Source organism: Mustela putorius, unplaced genomic scaffold, assembly GCF_011764305.1.
Source record: "Mustela putorius furo isolate JIRA1106 unplaced genomic scaffold, ASM1176430v1.1 tig00000997_pilon_pilon_pilon, whole genome shotgun sequence".
Lineage (NCBI taxonomy): Eukaryota > Metazoa > Chordata > Mammalia > Carnivora > Mustelidae > Mustela > Mustela putorius.
This window is the reverse complement of record NW_025421527.1, coordinates 6,013,014-6,035,124: the sequence shown is the minus strand read 5'-3', so window position 1 is coordinate 6,035,124 and position 22,111 is coordinate 6,013,014. Positions and strand designations below refer to the sequence as shown.

The 22,111-nt window shown below is 44.0% G+C and overlaps 1 protein-coding gene across 9 annotated transcripts in view; it reads right to left on the bottom strand.

The window, feature by feature from the left end:
- NUP210L (nucleoporin 210 like) overlaps positions 1-22,111 on the bottom strand; it is an 87,632-nt gene that overhangs the window by 25,448 nt on the left and 40,073 nt on the right. For 6 of the 9 annotated variants that reach the window (XR_006608594.1, XR_006608595.1, XM_045086866.1 and 3 more), the window contains 10 exons: positions 9,473-9,665; positions 5,630-5,718; positions 5,338-5,442; positions 4,998-5,099; positions 3,966-4,094; positions 3,334-3,461; positions 2,447-2,579; positions 1,282-1,344; positions 749-928; positions 101-394 (listed from right to left, as the gene is read on the bottom strand). Coding sequence is in view for 7 of the 9 variants with exons in the window: in XM_045086866.1 (XP_044942801.1) it covers positions 101-394; positions 749-928; positions 1,282-1,344; positions 2,447-2,579; positions 3,334-3,461; positions 3,966-4,094; positions 4,998-5,099; positions 5,338-5,442; positions 5,630-5,718; positions 9,473-9,665 (1,416 nt within the window). In the remaining 2 variants the exon portion in view is untranslated. The remainder of the gene's footprint in view (positions 1-100; positions 395-748; positions 929-1,281; positions 1,345-2,446; positions 2,580-3,333; positions 3,462-3,965; positions 4,095-4,997; positions 5,100-5,337; positions 5,443-5,629; positions 5,719-9,472; positions 9,666-22,111) is intronic. The other 3 variants (XM_045086867.1, XM_045086868.1, XM_045086870.1) reach the window with 3 other exon arrangements.

Here is a 22,111-nt window from a genome sequence, read left to right as displayed (position 1 = left end):
CGAGATGGCGTAACAAAGAGACATTCATACCTCCGAATGCCTGGGTACTAGAATCTACTGTCGATGTCCCCGAGATGGCGTAACAAAGAGACATTCATACCTCCGAATGCCTGGGTACTAGATCCAATACGTCCCTTTTGCTCATGGACCAATGGAATGTGAGTCCAGGGTTGGCGTTGCTGAAGGAAAAAGGGGTCTGGGTACTGGTCACTCCCATGACATAAACTGGCATCTGAAAAGAAGATGTATGTGCTGTATGTCCTGCCCAGCTGGCACTGCCAGAGCGCGCCGAGAACAGAACCCCCTTACCGACCTCAGTTGCTGTGACGAGTCGAGTGGCGGCTGCAAGGACCCTCACGGCCCTGAGCTGGACCACTTCAACGTGCACTTCATCCTGCCCCACGGGTAGAAGCAAGCGCAGGCTAAGAGGGAGTCTGTGCGGGGCAGAGGACACTGGCGCTGACTAGCCTGTTGTGGTCTGGGGCACTCAGCAAAATGTATGCCAGTAGATGTGCTTGTTTTTGTTCCCTAAACAGTTCCTAAAGAGAGGGACTAGGTCTTACACCAATGCCAGCACTCTGGGGGGTTTTCACGGAAGACTACATACTTCCCGTGCTTGGTTAAGAGAACGCCACGTAAGGGGCTCCAGGGGTTTTTCTGAGCTACTGACACCCTCCCTCGGCGCCCCCCGCCATGTCCCAATTTGGCTCCCAGATAGAAAAGTGGAAGCAGAGCAAAGAACCAATACCTGGGAAAACACAATGACTTTGCCAGTATCTTCATTTACTGTCTGGATGGTGCCGTGGACCACAGCTGTGCCGACTACCTTCCCTGTGACTTGCCCCCGCCTATTCACCACAGCCACCGTCTGGTTACTGACGGAGAAGTGGATGATAGATTGCGGCTGGGGGCCGCCTTCAGACATGACCTAGAATTGACACATGCAAGCAGAGGCCTGGAACACGGGGAGAAATCCCATCTCTTCTCCCAGCACTTGTCCGAGCAAGTGCTCCCCGCCACTTCCCAGAGGACACGTCCCACAGCAACTCATATGGAGAAGAAACACAAGTGCCACATATGATCTGGGTGTTCCCAGAGGTGGGTGATACCCTGTTCATTAGGGGACGTGAAGGTACTAATTTTCTTCTTTATCGGGTCCTGCTGTACTTGGCGGGAGTAGAAAAGAGGACGCCAGTAGGAAGAAGAGCGCGCACACGCGGAGGGCGGGGCAGAGCAGGGTGAGAAGAAAGGGGACATCGAGTTTCCGGACTTTGAGATCACCTGCATCATGTTAGCTGGGATCAGTGTCATTTTCTCTGGAACAAGTCTGAAGGGAGGAAACACCTTGAAGGAAAAGACCAAAAAGACAACAGGGACAGACCAGAATCAATTTCATAATAAATGATCATGCAGCTTATTCTAGGGGGAAAAAATCCTATACACAGACATGTATTTAACTTTATTTATAGATATATATTTTATTTACAATAGCAAAAAATAAATGAGAATGCTTAAAAAAATTTATGTCCACTTATTGGAATAAAAGTGGTCATTTAAAAAAAGATTTTGTTTATTTTCCTTTTTTTAAAAAGGATTTTATTTATTTGACAGACAGAGGTTACGAGGAGGCAGAGAGAGAGGGGGAAACAGGCTTCCTGCTGAGCAGAGAGCCTGAGGCGGGGCTCGATCCCAGGACCCTGAGATCATGACCAGAGCTGAAGGCGGAGGCTTTAACCCACTGAGCCACCCAGGCGCCCCTGTATTTATTTACGTGAGAGAGAGAGAGTGGACGGAGGGCACAGAGGAGAGGGAGAGGGAGAAGCAGACTCCCCGCTGAGCAGAGAACCCCATGGGACTTGATCCTGAGATCATGACCTGTGCCAAAGTCAGATACTTAACCGACTGAGCCACCCAGGTGCCCTAAAAGTGGTCATTCAAGTTATGTTTATAATAATCTTTCTTTTATACTTTTTTCCCAACATATATAAAAGTAGAGAAAGCAGTATAATAACTCTCAGGTACAGATACCTATTACCCAGCTTCAATAATTGCCAACACCTGGCCAACAATGAGCTTTTAATGACATAAAAAATACTTTTGATAAAGGATTAAGATGAAAAAAGCAGTATGATTCATCCATGTTGAATAGGCATGGGGAAGAAGTGAAGGGTTATTAATAATGAACGGTTGCCTCTAAGTAGTGGAATCATAGGTGACTTTCACTCTGCATCTTTATTATTTCTCTTGCTTTCAAATTTTCTACAAGAAGTATTTTACTTTTATACAGAAAAACGAAAACCTAAAACATATTATGTATTATTTCAAGAGTTAGACAACTATCATTTTATTGAGTCAAATAATTTTTAACTTGTGCAAACTAAACAGAAAAAGATGAATAAAGCTAAAGAAAATACGATACTAACTGTGGATGAGATAATTTCCTTACCTCAATTTGGCGAGGAGCTGATGTAAATTTCCTCCCCATCTTGTCCCTGGCAATAGCCACAAGTGTGGTTTGCCCAACAGAAACAGCTCGAAGGATATAATTTTCAGAGTATTCATCCTGTTCCTCCATTAGCCTGGAAAGACAAGACATGTGTGTTTGTAAGTAAGAAAGATTTGATTTTGGGACACGTGGGTGGCTGTCAGTTGAGCGTCCAACTGTTGGTTTTGGCTTGGGTCCTGGTCTTGGGGCGGGGGACGGAGCCCCTTGCCGAGCCCTGCACAGAGTCTGCTAGTCCCTTTCCCTCCCCCTAAGTCCCCTCCCAAAATGAATAAATAAAATCCTTAAAAAATATATTTTTTATTTTAAGAGTAGCCAGTTATGCTTCTTTCTAAGATGTATAACATTTTCTGCTCATTTTAACTCTAGCTAAAGAGAATTGCCTGAAAATAAATTTCCAGAGTCAAGACAAAGTTCATGGCAATGGCAGGAAGCTCCTGAAGGCTGAGCGTTTGTTCTAAGGCCCCAAAGGAACAAAGGCAACAAAACCATACACAAAACCATAAATACTCGAGCAACTTGGAGTTCTGGGTCCCCCTTTTGCAGAGGGGAACACCAGCACCTCTCTCTCTAGATAAGAGTTTTGAAGGTCCTCCAGGCTGAGGCACCCCAGACGATACCATCCAAGGAGAGTTTCATAAAATGGAAATATTCACAAGACATGAGGGTTTGTCCCGAAACAACACATCTGAGGGTGCGGAGGGCTGCAGACAGGGGCAGTATGGGCTGAAAGGCTGCAGAAAAGGACCGAAGAAGATGTGAAGTCATGCAGGGAGAGCGGACTCCTGACGCCCAGCATGGGGAGAAGGAGGCGCTGAGGTGGCACTCACGTCAGGGTGACAACGGCAGAAGCCAACTGCAGTCTGAGCTCCATGTTTCTGAAGTATTTAGTTCGGAATGGGCGTTTGGAAGAGCCAAGAACCCTCACCGTCACTAACACAGTTTTACCTATTTCAACCTGGTAGTAAAAGAGAAAAATAATTTTAGTGAAAGTGTTTCATTCACCAAGGACAGTCTAACTCTTTCAGGGTGACAGACTATTTTGTTTGTGCTGAATGCTCCCGGTGAGCCCTTTATCAAATCACCCTATTCGTCGCCTGTGATGCTGAAATGTGGTTCTTTTTTTTTTTTTTAATAATAGTCCTCTTTTTTTTTTTTAAGATTTTATTTATTTGTCAGAGAGAGAGAGAGTGAGCACTGGCAGATGGAGGCAGAGGGAGACGCAGGCTCCTTGCCGAGCAAGGAGCCCGACGTGGGACTCGATCCCAGAACGCTGGGATCTTGACCCGAGCCGAAGGCAGCTGCCCGACCAACTGAGCCATCCAGGCGTCCCTGGAATGTGGTTCTTTAAGGAGCATTTCCGCTCACATCACTAAAGGCCTGCTGCACACGCAGACCACACAGACCATTGCGAGTGAGGCTACAGAGCGCGAATGAGGCCGGCTTCTCTGATGCCTCTCACCTTATCAATCAGATCGAGCTCCAGCTCCTGTATGTCTGACACCCTGAGGTAGGCCACTGCTGGACCCAGGAAAGCCAAGCACAGATCGTAGACCTCCAAGGTGAGAAACCCAGGGTGTACCGGAACTAGCTAGAAGGAAGAAGATGACTGGGTGAGGAAGGACACACGCCCCAAACATGATCATAGCAGCCATTTCCATTCAAAGCACAAAATACAACCACTTACTTCCTTTGTGATGGGAACTGAGAGGTCACAGCGCGTGGTGCAGGCACAGCACAATCTGCACCCGTAACACACACTAAGGATAAGGAGCAAGGATTAAGCTGACTGAATTCAAGCGGAATCCAGCGTACATATCCAGCTGTCTTGATTATGAGCAGGGAAGGGATTTCATGAAGATATGCTGAAGCCACCAGTGGGGGAGGAAGCATGAGAAGAACCTGTTTCTGTCACGGGCTGTGGATCCCACCCGGCACAACAGGTCCTTCCAAACTCTGTCCCCAGCGCTGCAATCTCCCCCGCTAAACAGTATGACCGAGAAGAGAGAAATTTCTTTGAGCTCTTAGAAGGAAGGGAAATACATACATATGTTAATATAAGCTACTGTTTTTATTACTGAACGTCAATTAAAAGTAAATCCCTTGGCATGTTGACTGCAAACACGGCTTAATATATCGAGTCATCACACCCTGGCCAGAAACAGCCTACACTCAGGTTATGAAGTCAACAGTGCAACTAATTGTCCCCACAGTTCTTGCTTTGAAATGTATAGAAATGAACCCTCTTTTTATGGAAATCTTATAATTAGATGTCTTCTACACTGTTGGTTCCATTAGAAACAAAAATTGCCCAGCTAGTTGAAGAAAAAAAAAAAAAAGCTTGTTTTGGGTTGGAGAATCTACTAAGGTTAAAAAATGAGGCAAATGTTACTTTTGTAACAAGTCTGAGACTCACAGTGGAATTTTCCAATCATTCTTGTAAGGATGAACTTTAACCCAAGACTGTCAACCTGGGACTATCTCTAGACCTCACCTGGATAGAACTTTCTGCTTCCATGTAAGTGACGGTGACAATGTCCTGCTCACTGCTGTTGACCAGAAAATAACCAGATCCTTCCACAAGGCTAAATATCTCCTAGGGAAAAATGAGACAGACAACACTCCATCCTCTTTGGGCCAAAAACAAACCAAGATTATCACAGTATGACTACCAAGGGTGCTGCACCTAATTATTACGCACAGGTCACCTAAACTTATCAGGGATTCTCAACACAGAAGTTAGCTTGTTTTCATTGCCTTACTGTTCATCTCAGTCACCTCACACTCTCCCCCTCCCATGCGATCCCATTTGACTCCACCCCTCCAACTTTCACCTTCACATCAGGGTGGTTATAGATGGTGGCATTCTCAGGCAGTATGGTCACATCGTCCACCAGGAGCAGCTCCACAGCTGCAGATCTGGGCAAGTTGGAAAGTTTCTAGAAATGCACAATCACCACAAAGGTGAGAAAAGATTCCAGAGTTCTTTCATGCACCACAGACAACAGAATCAGAGAGGTGCACAGGTCTCAGATCTACATCAGTTGCAAGTGATGTAGTGACTTTTGTTCTTTTTTTAAAGTTAGAAATGAAGAGCCTTACATTTCAGTGATTCCTGTTTCTTACCTCTGGACTTTTCTTCTCTGAGTAGCCCACAAAATTGACTCCGATGAGTACAGTCCCTTTTAACTGATGTACTTTAAGGACCTGATGACCTGGAGACATGTGAGAAACGGTAACATGTAGACTACAAAAGTGTCTCCAGAAAACCAAATTCTGCCCTATTTTTTTCCAAATGATGTTCTACTGCAGGAAGATAACAAATACTTTCTGGGGGAAACACAAGAAACAGAAAACTGAGTTTTTGTGTTGATTGATATATTTTTTTAAAGATTTTATTTATTTGACAGAGAAATTACAAGTAGGCCGAGAGGCAGGCAGAGGTGGGGGCGGGGGGAAGCAGGCTCCCCGCTGAGCAGAGAGTCCGATGCGGGGCTCGATCCCAGGACCCTGAGATCATGACCTTGAGCCGAAGGCAGCGGCTTAACCCACTGAGCCACCCAGGTGCCCCATCAGTTTCTTTTTTAAATGAGGGTTTGGGCTAGGCAAAGTCTAAAATTCTTTCCAACTCTAATGGTCTGTGGGTCCAAACACAGACTAATAACCGTGTATGGAGAAATTTTTTAGTTTAAAAATTGGAGTGAGGGGGCGCCTGGGTAGCTCAGTCCATTAAGTGTCTGCCTTCGGCTCAGGTCTTGATCCCAGGGTCCTGGGATCAAGTTCCACATGAGGCTCCCTGCTTAGAAGAGATCCTGCTTCTCCTTCACCCTTCTTGTGCTCTCTCTCTCTGTGTCAAATAAATAAATAGTAAAATCTTTAAAAAAAAAAAAAGAGAGAGAGAGAGAGAGAGAGGGAGAGAGAGGGGGGGGAGAAGCAGGCTCCCTGCTGAGCAGGAAGCTGGATGCGGGGAAGACACTTAACCAGCTGAGCCACCCAGGCGCCCCTCAGCTGGGCCACTTTAAACAACTATTCCTCATTACAGAAATTCAAACTCCTTCAACTAGTATTTGACACTTTCTGTAATCTGACTCTGTTTTACCTATTTATTCTTTTTTTTTTCTTTTTTTTTAAAACTTTACCATAAATCTGCCACTTAAGTCAATTTTTGTTTTATCTTCCAAATAGTAGTATGATTGCGCCTGAGTCTGGGGGTTCCACAGGATGCTCCGGCCGTCCATGAACACAGATTTTCTGCGGGGCTACTGCAGGGACCGCGCCAGATGATGAGGAGGCCGAGATGAAGAAGAAAACACAAGCCTTGCTTTCCAAGAAGCCTGCAGGGTTTACTATGATGATTGAGAGGGAAACCAACCACTACCATACCGAGTGTGAGTGCTGCTCTGTGCAGAGCACAGAAAAGGAATACTTTCCTTAGATAGGTAATATCGAGGAACAGAAAACTTCCAGAGGGCAAGAGGAAAATTTCAGCGCCGTGACGGTGCAAGAAAAGAAAACATAAACGTGTGAAAGGGAAGAGGTACGAGAAGCCTTGTCATGGCGAAGGATATCGAGTTGTGAGTAGAGGGCCCTTGCTGGCTCAGCCAGAGGAGTGTGCAATCTTGATCTTGTGGTCATCAGTTCAAGCCCCACGTTGAGTGTAGAGATGACTTAAAACAATAAAACCTTTAAAAAACCCTTTTAATAAATAAATGAAGTTGTTGAGTGTGAGAAAAATACAGAGTATACATGGGTAGTAACAGCAGGTGGAGCCAGAGAGGTAGGCCGGGGTTGGTATGGTAAGCTGGACCACAGGGATTTTATCCTGAAAGACACGGGGAGTCCCCCCCAGCAGGGTGGTGACAGGACAGTAAGTGGCTGACATCTTGGGCTTCGGTGTCAGAGAGCTTGCTGCTTCCCCTATTTTCCTGCTGTAATCTCAAAGCTTAAAACTGCACCTTGAATATAGTAAGAACTCAACAAATGAGGGAGGGACACACTGACATCACGGGAGTAACACTGTACCAGGGCTGTTACGAGGGTCACATCTGGTACGGCGTTTGGCATGTTGTAGACTTCAGGCCACAGTAGCCAGAACAATTTTTGAAAAGATTGATTGATTGATGGATGGATTGATTGATTTAAGTTGAGAGAGACACAGAGAGAGAGTGGGGCCGGGGCAGAGGGAGAGAGAGAGCAGACACCCCACTGAGCTCAGAGCCTGATGCGGGGCTCAATCTCAGGACACTGAGATCAAGACCTGAGCTGAAACCCAGAGTCAGATGCCGAACTGAATGTGCCAGCCAGGCGCCCCAGGTGCCTCTCTCAAGGAAGAGGTTTGGATCTGTACTTTAGGAAGGTAATCTAGACAGCAGTGTGGACAACAGATTAGAGGGCAGCACAGGCACAGGGAGGTCAGCCAGGAGGCTCCTGTGGTAACATGGGCAGACGTGAGGACACAGTGACGGAGTTAGAGGAAGGGATGAAATCAGGAAAGAGAGGGCGCACAGACGGTATCTGGTGGTTGACTGTTACAGCAAGTAAAGAGCATCTCTTTCCTTGCTACTTTTTTTTTAAAGATTTTAAAGTAATCTCTGCAGGTAATGTGAGACTCGAACCCACAACCTGAGATCAAGAGTCGCATGCTCCACCGACTGAGCCAGCCGGGCGCCCCGCCTTGCTACCAGGTTTCACACGAAGTGCAGCGCACGGCTGGTGTCACAGTTACAGTAGTACATACACATGAATATCGTGCTGCCGCGTTCCCTAGCGGAGCTTTCCGACTTGGCCTGTGGCTGCACTCCCTGTGTGTGTGGAGAAGGCTGACTCTTCCTTCTCCAAGCGTTTCTCATCCCATGAATGGTTACACCGTCCATCCAAACCTTCATGCCGGAAACTGAAAAGTTACCTTCTGGACCCCTTCCTTCACTTGGGGATCGCTCTGCGGCAGACATCCCTGTCACTGGCCTGCAGTGAAGCTTGCCTGCTTACACCCGTGTCCTTGAGCAGGGCTTGTCCACCTTGTGTCGGTCTAGGTGGGTGACTGCTTTGGTGAATTGGCAAACGTGACACAAAAAGAGGACGGAGGACTGAGGCCACGTGAGGGCTTGCTGCTCTCTCTCAGAACCCCTGCTGGTCCCTCCGGTCCCTCTGTAAAAGTCGCTCACCGTATTCTCTGTCTCCCCTTTTGGCTGCCCCCTCAGGTCTCAGTGTAAATGTTATTTTCTTGGGCGGCCTTCTCTGTTCTGAACTACGTTAGGTTCTCTAACTCTTACAGCACCCCATCTTTGTCCTTCAAAACACCTAACACAATTGTAGTATCTAAAGTCTTTAAGTGGGGCACCTGGGTGGCTCAGTCAGTTAAGCATTGGCTCTTGGTTTTGGCTCAGGTCTTGATCTCAGGGTCATAAGATCGAGCCCTGCACTGGGCTCCATACTCAGCAGGGAATCTGCTTGAGATTCTCTCTCTTCCTTTCCCTCTGCCCCTACCCGCCTCTAGAATAAATAATAAATAAATAAATAAATAAATAAATAAATAAAATCTTCAAAAAATACTTATACAAAGGCAGAGGCGTATATATATACACACATATTTATATACACACACACATACATATGAGGGCACAGGCCACGACTATCTCATATGCCACTCCATCCTCAGGTGCCTAGCACAGGGTCCTACATGTAACAGTCACTCAATAAATATTTTCTAGTAAATGAATGCAATTTTTATAACATTAGGCAAATAATATGTAATAAATAGATTAAAATTAATTTTATGTTCCTGTGAGAAATGTTGGATCCTAGACCCTGACTTTGCAACAAGAAATCTTTATATACATTTGCTAAAACATACAATGATCAAAGATGAAAAGAGAGATATGATGAAATCTGAAATAAACTGTTACCCAAGGGCACCAGTGCAGAAACACTAAGCAGACATGTAAAAGGATTTCTAAGTCACCAAAATACCATGTAGGCGAGTCTGCCCACTGCCGTCACCCTTTGCTACCATCTCCACGGAATTATAATTTTCGAAATGAGCTAGGGTTTCATTTGAGGATTTCCATTCCAGCATTAGCGAACTGAAATTATCAAACTTTCTCCTGTGTTGATCAAACACTGCCAGTTCCAGAACGGTGTCCCTCAGGCTTGATACAGGAATCTGCATTAGAAAAATAGAGAGAAGGGCGCCTGGTGGCTTAGTCGTTAAGGGTCTGCCTTCGGCTCAGGTCATGATCCCAGGGTCCTGGGATCAAGCCCCACATCGGGCTCTCTGCTCAGTAGGGAGTCTGTTTCTCCCTCTCCCACTCCCACTGCTTGTTCATGTTTTCTCTCTGTATGTCAAATAAATAACTAAAATCTCTTTTTAAAAAATTTTACTTATTCATTTGACAGAGATCACAAGTAGGCAGAGAGGCAGGCAGAGAGAGAGGCAGGGAAGCAGTCTCTCTGCTGAGCGGGGAGCCCAATGTGGGGCTCGATCCCAGGACCCTGGGATCATGACCCAAGCTGAAGGCAGAGGCTTTAACCCACTGAGCCACCCAGGTGCCCCTAAATAACTAAAATCTATTAAAAATTTTTAAAAAGAAAAAGAAAAAAACAATAGTTTAGGAGGCATTGAGATACCCCTGAAGCAAGGGCTCATGTTTATCCCATTCTTTTCTCTTTGACAATTTTCTTTCTTTCTTTTTTTTTAAGATTTATTTTTTTAGAGGCTCCTGGATGGCTCAGTGGATTAAGCCTCTGCCTTCGGCTCAGGTCATGATCTCAGGGTCCTGGGATCAAGTCCCACATCGGGCTCTCTGCTCAGCGGGGAGCCTGCTTCCCTCTCTCTCTCTCCCTGCCTGCCTCTCCGCCTACTTGTGATCTCTGTCTGTCAAATAAATAAATACAATCTTCAATAATTTAAAGAAAAAGATTTATTTTTTTATTTGGGGTGGGCAGTAGAGGGAGGGAAAGAATTTCAAGCAGACTCCCTGCTGAGCACAGAGCTCGATGTGGTGCTCAATTTCATGACCTTGAGATCTTGACCTGAGCTGAAACCAAGAGTCAGATGCTCAACAGACTGAGAACCCAGGAGCCTCTCTTTGATAATTTTCAGACCTACAGTCATGTTGAAGAATAGTATGAATGTAGCCCTTCCTCTGGGTTTACCGTTCGCCTCATCTTTTTCTCCCTCTACTTTCCTTCCTCCATTTCTATGTGTGTCTTTTCTTCTTCTTTTTTGCTAAATGATATAAGTATCATGGCACCTTATCCGTAAATATTTTAGCACGCATTCCTATGAATGAGAACATTCTAAGTAACAAAAGCAATATTATCACACATTAGAATATTACTTCAAGGGGCGCCTGGGTGGCTCAGTGGGTTACAGCCTCTGCCTGCAGTTCAGGTCATGATCTCAGGGTCCTGGGATTGAGCCCTGCATCGGGCTCTCTGCTCAGCGGGGAGTCTGCTTCCCCCACCCCACCCTGCCTGCCTCTCTGCCTACTTGTGATCTCTCTCTGTCAAATAAACAAATTAAAATCTTTTAAAAAAAGAATATTGGGGTGCCTGAGTGGCTCAGTGGGTTAAAGCCTCTGCCTTCGGCTCAGGTCATGATCTCAGGGTCCTGGGATCGAGTCCCGATGGGGTTTTCTGCTCAGCAGGGAGCCTGCTTCCTCCCTCTCTCTCTGCCTGCCTCTCCGCCTACTTGTGATCTCTGTCAAATAAATAAATAAAATCTTTTAAAAAATAAATAAATAGGGTCGCCTGGGTGGCTCAGTGGGTTAAGCCGCTGCCTTCGGCTCAGGTCATGATCTCAGGGTCCTGGGATCGAGTCCCGCGTCGGGCTCTCTGCTCAGCAGGGAGCCTGCTTCCTTCTCTCTCTCTCTCTGCCTGCCTCTCAGTGTACTTGTAATTTCTGTCAAATAAATAAATAAAATCTTTAAAAAATAAATAAATAAATAAATAAAGATTTAAAAAATATATTAATTCAATATCATCTAATATATAGTCAGTTTTCCCCAATGTCTCTCAAAATATCCTTTATACTTATTTTTTATTTTTGATCTAGATTTTATCTCTCTCTCCATATATATATATATATTTTGGGGGGACAGGATGACTAGGATGACTCATAAAAATTTCATTTGTTGGGCACCTGGGTGGCTCAGTAGGTTAAGCCACTGCCTTGGGCTCAGGTCATGATCTTAGGGTCCTGGGATCGAGCCCCGCATCGGGCTCTCTCTTAGCAGGGGGCCTGCTTCCCTTCCTCTCTGCCTGCCTCTCTGCCTACTTGTGATTTCCCTCTGTCAAATAAATAAATAAAATCTTTAAAAAAAAATTTCAGTTGTTCTGAATTTATATATAAATTTAATATACTCCCCCCCAAAATACCTGGAATTGAGGAAACTGATATCCAACAATTTAGCTGATCACAAAGCTAAGCATGCAGAGACTGGAGTGACCACAAGGGACAAAGAAATACAGACATTACAGAACTAGAAAGGTCACTGAACAGCTACCACTACCACAACAAAAACCAGTAACAGCCGCAAAACCTAGTGAGGGAACAATATGATTTCAGAATTGCTAGATTATGTGTTGGAGGCTATGGCATGGTTGGAGCCGAGGATCCAACCAGGCCCTGCCTTGCGTCTCCTTCAAAGTCCGGACACCGTAATAAGGTTAAGGATGAGAAAGTTGAGTAACACTGAGAAAGGGTCTGTGCTGTGTGACTCGCACATACTCCCCTACAGAAGGGAACAACGTGGTCAGGGTCATGAGTTCTCCGTTGGTCCTTGTCGTTCTGTACTGCCCATAACCCACTCCCTGGTTCACTGTCTTGCTAATGGCTTTAACCAAAACTACCTGGTATCACAAGGTTTGCTGGTAGTTAATGTAAACTTGTTATAGAAACTTGCGGTCATCTGCCTAGGTACTGATGTATTACTCCTCCTATTCTGGTCTGCCTTATAAATGATTGTAAGATGTGGAATAAAATCGGTACTGTTGGACATCATCTTCAGTGGCCCTCCTGCCCCCATCTCTTTGTCTCTTAATTTCTTTCACCATCCTCTTAGCCCTCACGTTTTCCTGGCCGATTTGTCGCGCTGGCCGTGACAATTAATGCTATTTAAACTGTCATGTTTTGGGGCTCCCGGGTGGCTCAGTCCATTAAGCATATGCCCTCAGCTCAGGTCATGATCCCAGGGTCCTGGTACTGAGCCCCGTATCAGGATCCCTGCTCCACGGAGAGACTGCTTCTCCCTCTCCCTCTGTCCGCTGCTCTCCCTGCTTGTGAGCATGCATGCTCTACCAAATAAATAAAATCTGAAAAAAAAAAAAAACATGTCAAGTTTTCGACCAAACATCATTAGAAATGCAAAGAAACAAGAAAGTAGGGACATCTGGGTGGCTCAGTCAGTTAAGCATCTACCTTCTGCTCGGGTCATGATCCCAGGGTCCTGGGATTAACCTCTATCTTGGGCTCCTTGCTCAGTGGGGAGCCTCCTTTTCCCTCCCCAACCCCCGCTTGTGCTCTCTCTCTCTCTCAAATAAATAAATAAAAATCTTTAAAAAAAGAAAAAGAAATGATAGCCCATACATAGGGAACAAAACAGTTAATGGAAACTGTCCTGGGGTTCGGGCGCCTGGGTGGCTCAGTCGATTAAGCCTCTGCCTTTGGCTCAGGTTGTGATCTCAGGATCCTGGGATTGAGCCCCGCATCAGCCTTCCTACTCAGCAGGGTGGCTGCTTTTCCCTCTCCCTCTGTTCTTTCTCTCTCTCAATAAATAAAACCTTTAAAAAAAAAAAAAGGACACTGTCCCTGCAGATGTTCAGACATGGGACTTAGTAGACAAAGACTTTTTTTTTTTAAAGATTTTATTTATTTATTTGACAGAGAGAGACAGAGAGAGGGAACACAAGCAGGGGGAGTGGGAGAGGGAGAAGCGGGCTCCCCTGATCAGGGAGCCCAACACGGACTCAGTCCCTGGCCCCTGGGATCATGACCTGAGCCAAAGGCAGATGAACCACCCAGGTGCCCCATAAACATAGACTTTTTGAATCAACTATTTTGTTCAGAGAACTAATGAAATTTATGTTTAAATTAAGTAAAGTATGATAATAATGTCTTAGCATATAGAGGGTACCAATAAAGAACTAAAGTAAATTTTGAAATTGTAGAGTATAATCACAATGAAAAATTCACGAGAGGAACTAAATAGCCGATCTGAATAGGCAGAAGAAAGAATAGGAGAACTTTAAAATAGGTCAGCTGAGATTATCCAGTCCAACGAACAGCAAGAAAAAATGATAAAGAAAAATGAATAGCATCAGAGACCCACAGGACACCATTGAGTATATCCGTATATGCAGAATGAGAGCCCTACAAAGAAAAGAAAGGGAAAAAAAAGAGGAAGAAAGGACAGTTGAAAAAATAATGGCTAGAAACTTCCTGAACTGATGAACAACATTTAACCTCCAAGAAACACAAAGGACTCCAGGCAGGATAAATTCAAAGAGATGTGCATCTAAACATGTCATAAGCACAGTCAAAGAGAGAGTCATAAAAGCGGAAAGGGAAGGACATAAGATTAATACCTACTTTTTTATCAGAAACCATAGAAGATGTGATGAGAGAAAAAGACTGCCAATGAAGAGTCCTATATTGAGCACAATAATCCTTCCAAAACGAAGGAGCAGGAACCTGGTGGGGGGTCAGTCAGTTAAGTGTCTGCCTTCAGCTCGGGTCATGATCCCAGCCTCCTGGGATCGAGTCCCGCATCGGGCTCTCTGCTCAGTGCGGAGTCTGCTTCTCCCTCTGTGTTCTCTTGCTCTCTCTCAAATAAATTAATAAAATCTTTTAAAATATAGGAGAAATTAAGATAATCCTAGATATAACAAAACCAGAGAGGATTTGTTGCTAGTAAACCTGCCCTACGAGAAAGAAAAGGGGTTCCTTCAGGCTGAAATGAAAGGTCATTAGACAGTAACCTGAATCCCCATGAAGGAATGAATAAAGAGCCTGGTAAAGGTAACTACATACGTAAATATGAGAGACAGCATACATGACTTTGTTTGTAATTCTTTTTTTTTTCCTGTCTGATTTTAAAGACAAATGGATAAAGCACTAATTGTAAATCTGTTTGAGGATCATGCATGAATAAAGATTATGACACTAACAGCACAAAGAAAGGGGAGGAAATGGAGTTTAATAGGAACAAAGGTTTTGTACACTATTGAAATTAAGTCAGTATTATTCCAAACTGGACTGTCAAATGTTAAGATGTTAATTGTATTCCCTAGAGTAATAACTAATAAAATAATTCAAAGTAAAATAGCAAATGAAAGGATAAGAGAAGTAAAATGTTACACTAGAAATATTTATTTATTTTTAAAGATTTTATTTATTGGGGCACCTGGGTGGCTCAGTGGGTTAAGCCTCTGCCTTCGGCTTGGGTCATGATCCCAGGGTCCTGGGATCGAGCCCCACATCGGGCTCTCTGCTCTGCGGGAAGCCTGCTTCCTCCTCTCTCTCTCTCTCTGCCTGCTGTGATCTCTGTGTGTCAGATAAATAAGTAAATACTTAAAAAAAAAAGATTTTATTTATTTATTTGACAGAGAGAGATCACAAGCAGGCAGAGGCAGGCAGAGAGAGAGGAGGAAGCAGGCTCCCCGCTGAGCAGAGAGCCCGATGTGGGGCTTGATCCCAGGACCCTGAGATCATGACCCGAGCCGAAGGCAGTGGCTTAACCCACTGAGCCACCCAGGCGCCCCTAGAAATATTTATTTAACACAAAAGGAAGTGAAGAAAAAGAGGAACAAAATGGGCATATGATAAATAGCAAAACGAGAGGGGTGAATGCAGCCTAATTCAGTAATTACATGAAAGGTAAATCTATGATCCAACTTTATGCTGTGACAAGACAAACACTTTAGATTCAAAGATCAAAGAGTAAAAAAATACAAAGATGAAAAAAAAAAGATATACTGTACAAACAGTTACCAAGAGAGAGCAGGATGAGAAAAACATGAACTTTAAGACAAAAATTGTCCCTAGAGACAACGAAGGACTAGAGGCACAGTGATAAAAGAATGTTGTTTAATAAAGAAATTGTCTGGCCTTTGTCCTCAGTGTCTGAGAATTAACCCCTAAGCACTTGGAATTTCCTGAGCAGTAGGAATGTATCCTTTATTCATGGTGGGCTTCATAGATTGCACCTGGGTTTACACTGCAATGACTCAGGCCGGGCACCTGTCGGGCCAGGACAGCCGACCATACGACCATGTGACTGGTCGGGCCAGGATAACCGACCATGCGACCAGAGCGATGGGGCTGAGCCAGGTGCTACCAACCCAGCTTTCACGGAGGAAAGGGGAGCTGGAGTACGTTCAAGCACGTGGTCGACGTCTTAAGCATATCTATGTAATAAAGCCCCATACAGATTCTAGAGCTTCCTGGTTGGTGAACATGTCAGTGTATTGCACGTGGTGTGTTGCCCACAAACCTGATTCCATGGGAAGAGACTCCAGATCTGGGTCCCCCTGAGACCTCTCGTTATGTCTCTTCCTCTCACTGGTCCCGATCTGTATCCTTTATAATAAAGCTGTACCTGCGAGTCATTCTGACACATTACTGAACCGGAAGAGATTATAGGAATCCTCAAATTTATAGCAAGTTGGTTAGAAATGCGGGTGGCCTGTGATCCCTGAACCTGCAGCTGGCATCTGAAGGGAGGGCAGTTCTGCTGGGAACTGTACACTTAAAAGTGCAGAGTTGGAGCCAACTCCAGGAAGTGTCAGCATTGCATTGTGGTGTTGCAAAAGGTCAATATACCAAAAAGATTTAATAGTTATAAATGCGGATATACCTAATAACAGAGCCCCAAAATGCATGAAGCAAATCTGAGAGAATTTAAGGGAGAAAGAGACAATCCAACAATAACAGTCAGAGATTCCAGTTCCTTTCTCAATAAATGGAGAGAACCAGAAAGAAGATCAACAAGGAAACAGGAGCCTTGAATACCAGAGACCTACTAGACATGTGGTGTTCTACAGAACACCACACCCAACAACAGAATATACTCTTCTCAAGTGCACATGAAATGTCCTCCAAGAGAGGCCCTATGTATAGCCACAAAACAAGCCTGAATACATTTTATAAACAAATAGATTTATATAAGGTCCATATAATATTTATATATAAATTCAAAAGGATTTCAATCATAAAGTATGTTTTCTAATCACAATGGAATTAGAAATCAACACAGAAGGGGACGCCTGGGTGGCTCAGTGGGTTAAGCCTCTGCCTTCGGCTCAGGTCATGATCTCAGGGTCCTGGGATCCAGCCCCTCTCTGCTCAGTGGGGAGCCTGCTTCCCTGTCTCTCTCTGCCTGCTGCTCTGCCTACTTCTGATCTCTCTCTGTCAAATAAATAATATCTTTAAGAAAAAAAAAGAAATCAACACAGAAGGAAATTTGAGATATTCATAGATGGGTGGAAAATAAACACACTCCTAAATAAGCAATGGGTCAAAGAAGAAATCAAAGGTAAATTAGAAAACATGCTGAGACAAATGAAAATAAAACTCAACATATCAGAACTTAGGGGATTCAGTAAAAGCAATGCTTAGTGGAAAACATAACTGCAAATATCTATATTAAAAAAGAAGAATCTCAGGGTGCCTGGGTGGTTCAGTGGGTTAAAGCTCCTGCCTTCGGCTCAGGTCATGATCTCAGGGTCCTGGGATTGAGCTCCACATTGGGCTCCCTACTCAGCAGGGAGCCTGCTTTCCCCTCTCTCTCTGCCTGCCTCTCTGCCTACTTGTGATCTCCCTGTCAGATAAATAAATAAAATCTTTAAAAAAAAAATCTTTAAAAATAAAAAAAATCTTTAAAAATTAAAAAAAAAGAAGAATCTCAAATCAATAACAAACTTCCACTTTGAGAAACTAGAAAAAATAGAGAAGCTAAATTCAAACCAAGCAGAAGGAAGGAAACAATAATGAATACAGCAAAATAAATAATATAGAAAAACAAAAGAAAAAAATTAACCAAACTAGGGGCGCCTGGGTGGCTCAGTGGGTTAAAGCCTCTGCCTTCAGCTCAGGTCATGATCTCGGGGTCCTGGGATCGAGCCCCACATTGGGCTCTCTGCTCGGCAGGGAGCCTGCTTCCTCCTCTCTGCCTGCCTCTCTGCCTGTGTCTCTGACTACTTGTGATCTCTGTCTGTAAAAAAAAAAAAAAAATTAACCAAACTAAAAATTGATCCTTTGAAAAGATCAACAATACTGACCAGCCTTTAGCTGAAATGATTAAGAAAGACTCAGTTTACTAAAATCAGAAATGAAAGGAGGGACATTAGTACTATCCTTAAAGAAATAAAAAAAAAAAGGTTACATAGGGTTACTGTGAACAACTGTTTAGGCCTACAAATTAGATAACCTAAACGAAATGGGAAAACTCTATATACAAATGACTCAAGAAAAAATAAAAAATCTGACTATACCTATAACAAGAAAAGAGACTGAATCAGTAACTAAAGAAACACATAAACATTCAAAGAAATCCTAGGCCCTGATGGTTTCATGGGTGAATTCTACCAAATGTTTAAAGAATACTGAATACCAATCCTTCATAAGCTCTTCCAAAAACTAGAAGAGGAAGTCAGTACTTCCCAACTCATTCTCAAAGGCTAGTATTATTCTACGACCAAACCAAAGACACTACAAAAAAGTAAAACCACAAAATCTTGTACGAATATAGATGTAAAAAAACTAACAAAATACTAGCAAACAGAATCCAGGAATATATAAAAAGGTTCATACGTCATGACCAAGGGGGTTTTATTTCAGGAATGCAAGGTTGGTTCAACATATGAAAAATCAATCAGTGTAACACATCATCTTGGTAGAATAAAGGGAAAAATGTATGATCATCTCAGCAGATGCAGAAAGAATATTTAACAAAAATGCATTTCTATTTCATAATAAAAACATTCAAAAAACTAAAAAGGAAACTTCCCCATGGCGCCTATGTTGGTCAGATGGTTGGGCGTCTGCTTTTGGCTCAGGTCATGATCTTCAGGTCCTGGGATTGAGCCCCACGTTGGGCTCCCAGCTCAGCAGGGAATCTGCTTCTCCCACTCCCTCTGCCTCTCTCCCTGCTATGCTCTCTCACTCAAATGAATAAATAAAATCTTAAAAAAATAAAAATAAAAGGAAACTTCCTCAACCTATAAAGGGCATCTTCGGAAAAACCCACAGCCAATATCAAATTTAATGGTTATAGACCAGAAGCCTTCCCCCAAGGAAATTTGCTATAGAAAATATTTAGGAATAAATCTAACAAAAGGAGTGCTTGTATATTCTAAACTATAAAACACTGTTGAAAAAAATTAAAGAAGCCCTAAATAAATGGAAAGATATCCCATGGTTATAAATCAGAGGACCATATTATTAAGATGGTAATACTCCCCAAATTGATCTAGAGATTCAATCTAATCTCTGTCAAAATCCCTGCTTTTTTTCCCCCCGAAATTGACAAGATGATTCTAAAATTCATTTAGAAATGCAAGGGACTCAAAATAGCCAAGACAGGGCACCTGAGTGGCTCAGTTGGTGGAGTGGCCGACTCTTGTATTCAGTGTAAGTCATGATCTTGAGATCCTGGGATGGAGCCCCGTATTGAGCTTCCTGATTGGCAAGGAGTCTGCTTGTTTCCCTCTCCCTTAGCCCCTCCTCCTACTCATGCTCGGTCACTCTCTCTAAAATAAATAAATAAATCTTTTAAAGACTTTTTTTTTTTTTTAAGATTTTATTTATTTATTTGACGGAGAGATACAGAGAGCCAGAGAGCCACAAGCAGGGGAACGGCAGAGGGAGAGGGAGAAGCAGGTTCTCCGCTGAGCAGGGAGGCCCATGCAGGGCTCAATCCTAGGACCCTGGGATCATGACTACAGCTAAAGGCAGATGCTTACTGACTGAGCCACCCAGGTGCCTCAAATAAATCTAAAAAAAAAAAAGAACAGCCAAAACAATCTTTTTTTTTTTTTTAAAGATTTTATTTATTTATTTGACAGACAGAGATCACAAGCAGGCAGAGAGGCAGGCAGAGAGAGAGAGAGGAGAAAGCAGGCTCCCTGCTGAGCAGAGAGCCCGATGCGAGACTCAATCCCCGGACCCTGAGATCATGACCCGAGCCGAAGGCAGCGGCTTAACCCACTGAGCCACCCAGGCGCCCCCAGCCAAAACAATCTTGAAAATGAAGAACATAATTGAAGAACACACACTTCCCAATTTCAAAACGTACTACAAAGATTTTAAAGGCGTCCCAAGGTTAACAGATTCTTTTTTAAAGAGCCCAAGACAATTTAACCTTGTTAAAAAGGTTACGAATAACCTTTTTAACAAATGATGCCGGATTAAGTGGATTATCACCATGCACAAGAATGAAGGTACACTCCAACCTCATACCACAAACAAAAATTAACTCAAAATGGACTAGGCCTAAATGTAAGGCCTAAAAACTATAAAGAGAAGTCACAGGTATAAATATCTGTGCCCTTGGATTAGGTAATCATTTCTTAGATATGACATCAAAAGTACAACTACCACCGGGGCACCTGGGTGGCTCAGTGGGTTAAGCCTCTGCCTTCAGCTCAGGTCATGATCTCGGGGTCCTGGGATTGAGCCCCGCATCGGACTCTCTGCTCAGCGGGGAGCCTGCTTCCTCCTCTCTCTCTGTCTGCCTCTCTGACTACTTGTGATCTCTGTCAAGTAAATAAATAAAACCTTTTAAAAAAAGAAAGAAAGAAAACATTAAAAAAATAAATTTTAAAAAATTGACCAAAAAAGGGTGCGTCCACATATAATAGGATTGCATTTATATGAAACATATGGAAGAGGCAAATCCATAGAGACAGATAGTGGTTTCTAGGGACTGGTGTGGGGGGATGGGGAGTGACTGCTACTGGGTGTGCATTTCTTTTTGGGGAAATGAAAGTATTCTGGAGTTGGACCAGTTGGAGTTCGCTGCAAAACACTTATTTGTATGCTATTTGTTTATAAAGATTATATTTATTTATTTGTGAGAGAGCGAGGGAGAGAGAGAGTGACAGTGTGTGCAGAGGGAAAGAGAGAAGCAGGGTCCCAGATGCCAGGCTCGATCCCAGGACCCTGGGATCATGACCTGAGCTGAGGGCAGATGCTTAACTGACTGAGCCACCCAGGCGCCCCTTACTTGTACACTTTTAAAAGGGTGAATTTTACAGTATATAAGTTGTACTTAATTATTTTTATAAAAGAAATAAATTCTAAAGTATGGGGAAGTATGTCTGTAAATTACTCCTAAGTGGCTCCAAGAAAAAAATTTCTTACAAATTTTCTATTTTTTTAAAGATTTTATTTATCTATTTGAGAGAGAGAGAGCACATAAGCTAGGGGGAGGGGCAGAGGGAGAGGAAGTCAGAGAGTTCCAAACAGACTCCTCACCGAGCACGGCGCCTGATGCGGGGCTCAATCCCAGGACCCTGAGATCAGACCTGAGCCAAAACCAAGAGTCAGATGCTCAACCAACTGAGCCACCCAGGGGCACCCTTTTCTTACAAATTTTCTATAAATTATTTCAATTGAAAAAAGTGACACTGAATGACAAATACATGGATAACTTTTATTCTGCTCCATCTACGTGGGGTTTTTTTTAAAGATTTTATTTATTTATTTGACAGAGAGACAGAGACAGAGAACACAAGCAGGGGGAGTGGGAGAGGGAGAAGGAGGTTTCCTGCTGAGCAGAGAGGCTGATGCAGGGCTCGATCCCAAGACCCTGGGGTCATGACCTGAGTGGAAGGTGTAGATGCTTCATGACTGAGCCACCCAGGTGCTCCCTAAATGCTTTTTTAAAAAGCAAATCATTTATACGGTACCTGCATGGTGCAGTCCTTTGAGTGTCAGACTCTCGGTTTTGGCTCAGGTCTGATCTCAGGGTTGTGGGATGGTGCCGGGGTCCACGCACAGCTCTGAGTCCACTTGGGTTTCTCTCTCCCTCCCCCTCTGCCTCTCCCCCCATGCTCTCTCTCTCTCTGAACTAAACACATCTTTTTTTTTTTTTAAGATTTTATTTATTTACATGAGAGAGAAAGTGAGCATGAGAGGGGAGAGGGTCAGAGAGAGAAGCAGACTCCCTGCTGAGCAGGGAGCCTGATGCGGGACTCGATCCTGGGACTCCAGGTTCATGACCTGAGCTGAAGGCAGTCTCTTAACCAACTGAGCCACTCAGGTGCCCTAAACACATCTTTTTAAAAAGAGCACATCGGGGCACCTGGGTGGCTCAGTGGGTTAAGCCTTTGCCTTCAGCTCAGGTCACGATCTCAGGGTCCCAGGATCAAGCCCCGCCTCGGGCTCTCTGCTCAGTGGGGAGCCTGCTCCCCCCCCCCTGCCTCTGCCTGCCTCTCAGCCTACTTGTGATCTCTCTCTCTCTCTCAAATAAATAAACAAAATCTTTTTTAAAAAGTAAAAAATTTAGGGGCACCTGGGTGGCTCAGTGGGTTAAGCCGCTGCCTTCGGCTCGGGTCATGATCTCAGGGTCCTGGGATCGAGTCCCGCATCGGGCTCTCTGCTCAGCA